Here is a 10,002-nt window from a genome sequence, read left to right on the forward strand (position 1 = left end):
GAATGGCTGCCCAGGGAGGTGCTGGACTCACCGTCCCTGGAGGTTTTTAAACTGAGATTGGACATGGCACTTATTGCCATGATCTAGCAAACAGACTGGAGTTGGACCTAGGGTTGGATTTGATGATGTCTGAGGTCTTTTGCAACCCAGTCCATTCTGTGATTCTGTGATTCCCACTATGAAGAAAACCTCCACCATCTCTGAAACCACCCTTCGAGCACTCTCAGGCTACTCCTGCACTGCTGCAGCCTCCCCAGCGCTGCTGGGCCAAAGCAGCCCAGGTCCCTCAGCATCCCACACCATGTGCACAGGTGCTGAACCTGCCTTGGCAGAGCCCTGCACTCTCCAGTTCCTCCCTGCTTCTCCAAACTGGGAAGCCGCACACTGGCACACACCCGTGTGTGTGGGGTCACACCAGTGCTGAACAAAATGGGATGAGAACTGTGACTCTGTGACTCTGTAATTCTGTGATTGTGACTCTGTGACTCCGTGACTCTGACTGTGGCTCTGTGACTCTTACTGTGACTCTGTGACTGCAACTCTGTGACTGTAACACTGTGCCTCTGTGACTCTGTCTGTGTGACTGTGACTGTGTGACTGTGTGACTGTGATTCTGGCTGTGACTTTGTGACGGTGACTCTGTGACTCTGACTCTGTGACTCTGTGACTGTGTTTCTGACTGTGACTTTGTGACGGTGACTCTGTGACTGTGAGTCCGTGACTACGTGACTGTGAGTCTGTGACTCCCTGACTCTGTGACACTGTGACTATGACTCTGGCTGTGACACTGCGACTCTGTGACTGTGTGACTGCTGCCCTGAAGCTCTTGAGGTTCACTAGAAGTGGATGAACCTCCAGAAGGGTCTATGGGGCACCTAGAACCTGGGTGGGTTCCCCATGATTTTTGGGGCACCTAGAACCTGGTGGCCCTTCCCAAGCACCCTTGGACCACTCAGACCCAAAATGTCCCATCCCTGGACCCCTTGGGCCACCCACACCCAACATGTCCCCTCCTGGTGAGGTAGGACCTCCTGGTTCTGACCCACCTGCCCGTTGTCCAGACCTACTCAGGGCTCTTTTGTGTGACCATCAACCACTACAAGTGGCTGCCCATCTACAACGCCGAGGTGGTGGCCACCTATCAGGGCAAGAAGCGGAGTGAAGCTCCTCCCCACATCATCTCCGACTCGAACAGTCTTACCAGAACATGCTGATGGGTAGGAACCTCCTGCTGGGACCCCAAACTTGAAGATCCCACCCCAAAAATGGGTCCTGACCTAGACCTGGTCCTCACCTGGAGGATGGAGAATCCCAAACATCTCTTCGAACTTCATCCCTCCTCATATGGAAGAGGGTGAACCCCAAGATCCCAAACATCTCCCCTAATGTCATCCCATCTCTCTCCTCCTGGCAGATCATGACAACCAGTCCATCCTCCTCACGTAAGTCACTGCCCCTCAGGGCCCTGATCTTGGTGTCCCCAAAGTGTCCAGGTATGGGACATATTGGATGCAGAGTTGGGACATTATAAGTCTTGGTGGCCCAAAGTGTCCAGAGATGGGACATGTTAGGTCTTGTTGGCCTAAGGGGCCCAGGAATGGGACATCTTTCCCTGAGTAGCTCAGGGGATACAGGGATGGGAAATTTTGGATCTTGATGGCCCAAGTGGGCTGGAGATGTGATAATTTGAGTCCAGGGATGAGATATCCTGGGTCTTGGTGTCCTCATGAGGTCCAGAGATTAATCATAGTGTTTCTTGGTAGCCAATGTGGTCCAGGGATGGGACATCTTGGTCTTGGTGGCCCAAGATGACTGGACAGAAAGCATCCTGGTCTTGGTAGCCAAAAGGGGTCCAGAGATGTGTCATCCTGGGTCTTGGTGGCCTCACAGTGTCCAGTGATGGGACATCTAGACATGGGTGCATCAAAGTGTCCAGGGATGGCACATTTTAGGTCTTGGTGTCCAAAAGTGTCCAGGAATGGGACACCTGGGGTCTGGGATTGGACATTTTATGTGTTGATGACCTAAGGGGCCCAGAGATGTGACATCCTGGATCTTGGTGGCCCAAAGTGTCCAGGGAATTGTCCTGTTGGCCTGGGTGGTCCAAGGGTTGGGGAATTTTAGGTCTTGGTGGCCCAAGGGGGCTGGAGATGGGACATCTTGGGTCCAGAGATGGGACATCTCTGGTCTTGGTGTCCCCAAACTGTCCAGAGATTGGGTCTTGGGTCTTGGTGTTCTAAGGGGTCCAGGGATGGGACATCTTCGGCCTGGTTGGCCCAAAATGTCCAGGGGTGGGTCATCCGGGGTATGGGATGGGACATTCTTGCTCTCAATGGCCCAAGGGGTCCAGGGATGGGACATTTTAGGTCTTGACTACCCAAAGTGTCCAGGGATGGGACATGCTGGGTCTTGGTGGCCTCACAGTGTCCAGGGATGGGACATCTTGACCTGGGTGTCCCAAAGTCTCCAGGGATGGGAGATCTTAGTTCTTGATGGCCCAGAGTCTCCAGGGATGGGACATTCCAGGTCTGGGATTGGACATTTTATAACTTGGTGGCCTAAGTCATCCAGAGGTGGGAAACCTTTGTTGGAGAATGGCTTGGAAATGGGGGACGTGGGTCTACAGAGCGGTTGTATGAGCATAGCCTATTCTGAAGGCCTTAGCATAAGTAGCAAGACTGGGCCGCAGTGGGAACCGCTGACTGTTTCAGTAAAATCAGCAAGGTCACTGAGACCTTGGCAGAGTTTCACAAACAGCTATCAAGAGCACTACAGTGTAGAATAAGCATAGCTAGCAGCTGCAAGTAGGAGGACCATGCAAATGTGACTGTTAGAGCTTAAGCCAATTGGTAGGTGACAGGTATGCATAATTATCGTGAACTGTATAAGTATATGCTATTCGGGCTAATAAATCGAACTATGCTTTATCACTCATATTGAGTCGACCTGCGTGTTCCTCCGCCGCTCAAAAATCCTTGGTCTTGGTGGTGCAAGATGTCTGCAGATGGGACATCTTGGGTCCCAAGATGGGACAACCTTGGTCTTTGTGGCCCCAAAATGTCCAGGGATGGGACATCTTTGCCTGGTTGTCCCAGAGTTTCCAGGGATGGGACATCTTGGTCTGGGTGGTCCAAGGGTTGGGGCATTTTAAGATCTTGGTGGCCCAAGGGTGTCCCAGAGTGTGCAGGGATAGGACATCTTGAGTCTCGGATGGGACATCCTGGCTCTCGGCGGTCCAACAGTTCCAGGAAAAGGACATTTTAGGTCTTTTGGTGGCCTAAGGGGACCAGAGATGGGAGATCTTGGCCTGGTTGGCTCAAGGGGGCTGGAGATGGGACATTTTAATACTTGGTGTCTCCAAAGGGTCCAGGGATAGGCCATCTCCCTAGGGGTGCAGGGATGGGACATTATAGGTCCTGGTAGCCCAAGGGGCCCAGGGATAGGATATTTTACGTCTTGGTCACCTAATGTATCCAGGCATGGGACATCCTGTGTCTTGGTGGCCACATAGTGTTCAGGGATGGGACGTCTTGGTCTTGGTCACTTAAGGGATCCAGGGATGGGAAATTTTGGCTCCTGATGGCCTCAGAGAGTCCAAACGTGGGACATCTTGTTGGCCTAAGTGGTCCAGGGATGAGGCATCCAGGGTCTGGTTGGCCCAAGGGGGCTGGAGATGGGACATCTTGGGTCCAGAGATGGACAACTTGGTCTTGGTGGCCGAAAGTGTCCAGGGATGGGACATAGCGGTGGTGAGAATGGCCGTGTCTCTTCTTTCACTGGGACCAGGCCACGGTGGGGTGACCGCCTCCCTGCCCTGTATTTAAAGGGGTGCCTGGGCAGGCTCCTTTGTGACATCACAATGCCCCACTGTGGCAGTTGCACAACCCCCTGAGATCCAGAGCCTTCAATAGGGCAGTTGATGGCTCCTTAGCACCTTTTGTGCTCCACTGTGCCTCTCCCCATGTACACACCAGGGTGGTACCAAGGTACTGGCAGTCACATTCTCCCCCACCCTGGGCAGGCTGACTTCACCTCCACCAGCTTGATACAGGCAATTAACAATTAACTAATTAACACTTAAAGAACTAACACTTAAAGAGCTAACAGAGAGCTAAGCCTTAACCCACATCTCTATTGCCTAACCTTGCCTAGCTTTGTGTAACTTATTGTATGAGAAACAGGAGTTTGCTGACACCTTGCAAAGATAAAAAAACCTTGGGTGCATTCTTTGTGCATCCTTGGGTGAACTAGATAACAGAAACTTGGGCACAGGACAGGAGATACGCCAGTTCTAACCAGCTCAGCAGTCTGAGTCCCAGCCAACTCATCACACTGGACCAAAGGTCCCAGGTACAGAGAAGAGGACCCGGGGTCACGATCACTGCGCAGCTGCAAGCAGGAGGAGCTGGAGGTGGAGACTATGGAAATGGTCTTCCAGAACTCACTGTAATAAGAACTGCCTTCTTGGGGACAGGTTATGAATATGTATAGGCATTCCTAAAACTTTCATGAATATGTAACATTTTACTGCATTTAACCAAGCTCACAGCTACTGGAAATACACACAGGTATTAGGTGAAATTATTCCCGGTATGTCCAGTGCTGTAAATACATACCTTCTTTACAATCTCAAGGGTTGCAAGGTCATTTCCATGTCTCACATGCACCTGCTGGTGGTCTTCCTCTGACTGCCAGGCGCATCTCCATGACAGTCCCACAAGGTGCTAGGGCAGCAGTGACCTTGCAAACAACATTCAAGCTACGTGCATGTTGGTGGCTTATCAGTTCCTTAGGCACAGCTTTAATGACACACACATAGACCAGCCATGTGCCTGAAGGTGGCCTATCAGGTGCTCAGGTGGAAGTGACCTCAGAGCCACCATCACAACTGTGTGCCTCTTGCCGGCCCACAAGTCCCTGAGGCACCACAGACCTGGTCCCAGCAATGCTGCCCATCTCCTCCTTGGTCCTAACAGCTGGTCAAATACCTGTAACCTCACGTCCTTCTTCAGATGGCCCGTGGCTGCTCCAGAATCACCCTATGTTGCCCCAAGGGGCCAAACTGCTTAAGTATGGTAGGGAGAGGGATTGGAGGTGATGGGGTTTGAGCATGGGAACGAGAGCTTTGAGCATGAGGTGTTCACTTTAGAGGTTAGGGGTTAGAGCTTGCTGTTCAGGGTTAGGAATTAGGCATCTGGTAATCTGCTTAGGTGTGTGGTTAGTGTTAAGGGTGTGGGGTAGCTTTGTGAGTTAGGGGTGTTTTTTAGGTTTGTGGTGAGGGCTAAGATTAAGGCTGGTATTTTAAGGCTAGGGATACAGGGTAGAGGTTAAAGTGAGTAAAAGGATAAGACTAAGAATAAGGGGTTGTGGGCTTGGGATTTGGCTTAGAGGTAAATTTTGAGATTGGGTTTAAAGTAGTGCATTACTGTCAGGGTGAGGGCTAGCATTTAGGGGTAAGGTTAGAGTTTAAGATTATTGCTTAGAACGCAGGTAAGGGCCTAACATAAATGCCACAGTCAATGTCACAACGGCATCACTGTTACCTGAAACCCTCCAGATCTTTCATCTCTCTTGGCCAAGCCATTCTTTCCTCTCCTCTCTTGACTCAGTTCACCTTGACCTTCCCACATCTGTCATCATCTTGGGAGCAGCTTTCTGATGGCCTTCATGACTTCTGAGTATTTGCCTTCCCGCTGCTGGTCAGTCAGTTCCTGTGACAGAAGTGACCTCACAGCAGCGTCCAAAGGGACACAATGAGCTGCTGTGCTGCTGAGGTCCCTGCTCAGCCCACCCAGCAGCCCTGCACCACCCCTTAGGTCCCCTACTTCAGCTCATGCCTACCAGCTCATACTCCAGAAGAGCTCCCATAGGTCCTGGGAGACTTTTCCCAGTCACACGTGGTGCTTCAGCTGCCTCATGAAACTTTTCGTAGCTAGTTAGTTAGTTAGTTAGTTAGTTAGTTAGTTAGTTAGTTAGTTAGTTTTGACAGCACCATGGGCAAGTGTCAGCAAGCTAATTAAACACTGTATCTCTATTTGAATGTTTTTATGCAGCCATTTCCTAAAATGACAGAATCACAGAATGTTAGGGATCAGAAGGGACCTCAAAGGATCATCTAGTACAATCCCCTGCCAGAGCAGGAAATACATTGCCTACCAATGGTTTGAGAAACACTGTTCAGAGGATCTTGTCAATTTGTATTGGCACATTTTATATCTCTACTTCTTTCCCTCTGTCTCTTTTACTTGCCTACCCTTTGAAGAGCTCTCTGAGGAAAAGATTAATTGAATTATGGAATACCACAGATTGGAAGAGACTCCCCTGTCAGAATCTTTGCAACAGTGTCTTCAACTGGATCAAGTGAGGCTCCCCTTACAACTGTTCTGAGTTCTTATAATTCAGCGAGCCTGTTGTCCTGCACATCCTCTCTGGCATTTGCAAGCAACTTAAGTAATTGCTCAACTTTATCCAGTTTTGCAGCAGAAACTGCTACAGGGATCTCTGAAACAGTCTGATTCTTCACCCAGGATGTTAATAACTACCTTTATGAACAGGAAATAGGCCCAGGCACAGCAGGATCTGCCTGTCTCCAGCACTGTCTGGAATCCCACAAGAAGAAATCCCACACAAGTTGGGCAAACCTTTAATTTTTGCTTATTTTGGAGGTGGTTGATATTGAAGGAGGTTGACTTTACTCAATCACTTGGTTTCATGTTGATCCATTGTCTCAGACTAGTTTCTCCTGTTGTCTCTGTGGACGATGAGATGGGAAAGTCCTGGGAGCACCCAGGTGACTAATGACTGAAGAGCTCTGGTTGCGCACCTGCACAACTTTGTTTCACCGCCTCAAACCCACCATCTCCTCCTCTCCCCCTTATCCCCTTGCATTTTGAATCATCCTGGTTTTGGAGCTGTCTGCTCTATTCCTTTCTATGTCTGAAAACAAATGTAAAGATGAAGGGAAAAACACCAGATTTTATTGCATATGTGGGCTTTTTTTGTGCTTCTTTCTCCTAGATGTGTGGTTTGATTTAAAAAATATAACTTAAGAAAACTTAAGTCAAGTCGAGACTTGACTAGTGAGTTTCACCTACCTCACAACAGGTGCCTGTGAGAGTTTGTTTTCCCAAAGCTCCCTGTATAATCAATGGAGACAGGAGAAAACTCTCAAGGCTGGGTCCTCCCAACCTATAGCTGGCACGCAAAAGAAAAGTTACAGATCTCTTCCAGTCAGTTTTCTTCTGGTCTGCATTTAGGTCAGGACATTTAATAGTAACAGCAATGAGCAACTGTTTGGAAGCAACTGCATTTCAATGCAGATGGATGTCAGATGAGACTGTGTGGAACCATAACCAATTTCAGTCATTATTTAGAATACTAAAGAAGATGAGTTATACTTGTTCTCTATTCTGCCCTCCTATCCCCTTTCCTCAAGAAAGAGAGAGCACGAAGCTGTGGAAGAAAGCAGGGGATTATGGAAGAGGTGCTTGATACTGCTTATTCTGAAATCAATAGATACTCAGGGACTCCTAATCCAAAAAGGCAAGTACTGAAGAGTAGAAAGAAAAGCTTTCGATATACATTTGATTTGATTTGATTTGATTTGATTTGATTTGATTTGATTTGATAGTTTAGCATTTGTGCAATAAAAGGGATGACTTAGCCACAGAGGTGTGATAGATGTTTGGAACCAGTCTGCATGAATTTGGAATTTGGCAGGAATGGCATAAAATAGCTAACAGACTTTAAAATCCCCTGTGTTGAAGGAAGAATTCTTTATGAGTGTTTGAAAAAGGTTGAAAGAAGACGACAAATTGTCTGAGAACTCCAGTTTAAACTGGATAGAGAAAAATCAGGGTATGAGAAATGCTTGAAATACTTTATTTGTGTACTATAGGAAGACTGCAAGGAAGGAAAGAAGCAGAGAAGGTTTTGTAAAGCCTTTCACCCAGACTGTGGAATTATCACACTTGTTTTTTGCCATGTTCCTGTCTCAGCATGATGAACTGAAATTCAACATGGGACCAGAAAATGGAACTGCAATTACTGAGTTTGTCCTTGAGGGTTTCTCAGGGCTTGATCAAAGACTACAGCTCTTACTCTCTCTGTTCTTTCTGCTCATATACCTGACAACAGTGATGGGGAACACTACCATAATTTTCCTCGTATATGCAGATCACCGCCTACAAACGCCCATGTACTTTTTCATTGCCAATCTGGCCTTCCTAGAAATCTGGTTTACATCCTCCACAAGCATAAAATTGGTTGTGATCCTGGGTTCTGGTAAGAGAACAATCTCACTAAGCAGCTGCTTTGCCCAATCCTATTTCTATTTTTCCCTGGGCTGTACAGAGTTTGTTCTGCTAGTTGTCATGTCCTTTGACCGCTATGTTGCCATCTGCCAACCTTTGCGTTATGCTGCCATCATGAAGCCTCAGCTCTGCATCCACCTGGTTGTTGCTGCTTGGGTCACAGGCTTCACACTCTTGAGTTACCGCCTGGTCATCCTCTCCCAGCTGACTTTCTGTGGCTCAAATGAGATCCATCACTTTTTCTGTGACAACTCCCCCTTATTCAAACTGTCCTGCTCTGACACCAGCTTGCTCTGGAAAATAGACTCTGTTTTCTTATCATTTGTCGTTCTGAGTTCCTTATGTTCAACTCTGGCATTTTACATGTGCATCCTCTTCTGCATTCTACATCTTCCAGCAGCCTCTGGGAGGAAAAAAGCTTTTACCACGTGTTCTTCCCATCTCACCACTTTGGCCATTGTATATGGGAGCTGTGTTATTCTCTATGCATGTCCTTCAGAATATGTTTCCTTGGAGACTAACAGCATGGTAGCGTTGCTGAACACTGTTCTGTACCCATTCTTAAATCCATTCATCTATGGTCTCAGAAACAAGACTGTGATACTGGCCCTGAATGAAGCCATTGCCTGTACAACAACACAGATTTTCCCCTAATCATGAGGCATTTCTGGACAGCAATTCCAGTGATCTGCTATCATATGCTAGATAATACCAATGCATATGTATGCAACCTCCAGACACAGATGACTCAGGAGATTTATGTTCTCGTTGGATGTTGTTAAGTGATAAGAAGCTCCTCTGCACACACAAAGAAGGCACTAACAAAGGCAGGAGAAGTAAGTCAGTTAATACCCTGCCCCGACTGCTCCCAGCACCATCACATGAGCCACCAACTCATCACAAGCCCACCTCCAAAACCAAGAATAGCACAGAGGCTCATTGGCAAGTGGGAACCCAAATTACAGGCTCTGAGGAATTAACATCTTGTTCCAAGGCTGCCCTGGGAGTGCCATCAGCCTCACTGTCCAGGTTTGAAACCCATTGAGAGGAATGACTGAGAGCAGCTCTCTGGATCACCATTTAGACTAACAGGATTTTGCCTAGGGGTGCAGGACACATTTGGGTGCAGGGGAAGAACGTTTCTGGATTACACAGGACTTATCATGGGAAGTCTGGGGAAGGACCCCAACCAGTGCAGTCTGTCCTGTCTTCTCATTAAACTTAATTTCTAAATCTATGCTATGTGAGCAAATCTCTCCTCTGCGTGAATGTGTGAGTGTAGCGAGCAGAACAGGAGCAGGGGGTCAGACAGCCTGTATGTCATTGGTGCCAGCAACTGAGAGACCAGAGTGACCAGACATAAGAGTGTGTGTGCACATGTGTGTGACTGGGGAGGTCTGTACCAGTATCTGGAATGGGGCTGCAGCCCTGGGGGCTCATGTGTCCTGGTGTCTGCAATTGGCAAGGCCGATATCCTGAGGAGGCTGCTGAGCAGACTGTTTGGGCCCAGGATCCACCCTGTTACAGGTATATGTGTAAAACAGACTAGACTAGACTAGACTAGACTAGTTCAGTGGGAAGAGGCCTACAATGATCATCTTGTTCAAATACCTGACCCATTCAGGGCTGACCAAAAGATAAATCATGTACCAAGTTTCATGCCAAGTGCCGGGTTCTGCAGTTGGGTCAC

General features: G+C 48.2%; 1 protein-coding gene across 1 annotated transcript; it reads left to right on the forward strand.

The window, feature by feature from the left end:
- Positions 1–7,982: 7,982 nt before the first annotated feature.
- Positions 7,983–8,966, forward strand: LOC136113556 (olfactory receptor 6E1-like). Its single transcript, XM_065858723.2, has one exon. It carries the CDS (start codon positions 7,983–7,985, stop codon positions 8,964–8,966), a length of 984 nt encoding a protein of 327 aa, XP_065714795.2.
- Positions 8,967–10,002: the final 1,036 nt, after the last annotated feature.

This window comes from Patagioenas fasciata, chromosome 12 (assembly GCF_037038585.1).
Source record: "Patagioenas fasciata isolate bPatFas1 chromosome 12, bPatFas1.hap1, whole genome shotgun sequence".
Taxonomy (NCBI): Eukaryota; Metazoa; Chordata; class Aves; order Columbiformes; family Columbidae; genus Patagioenas; species Patagioenas fasciata.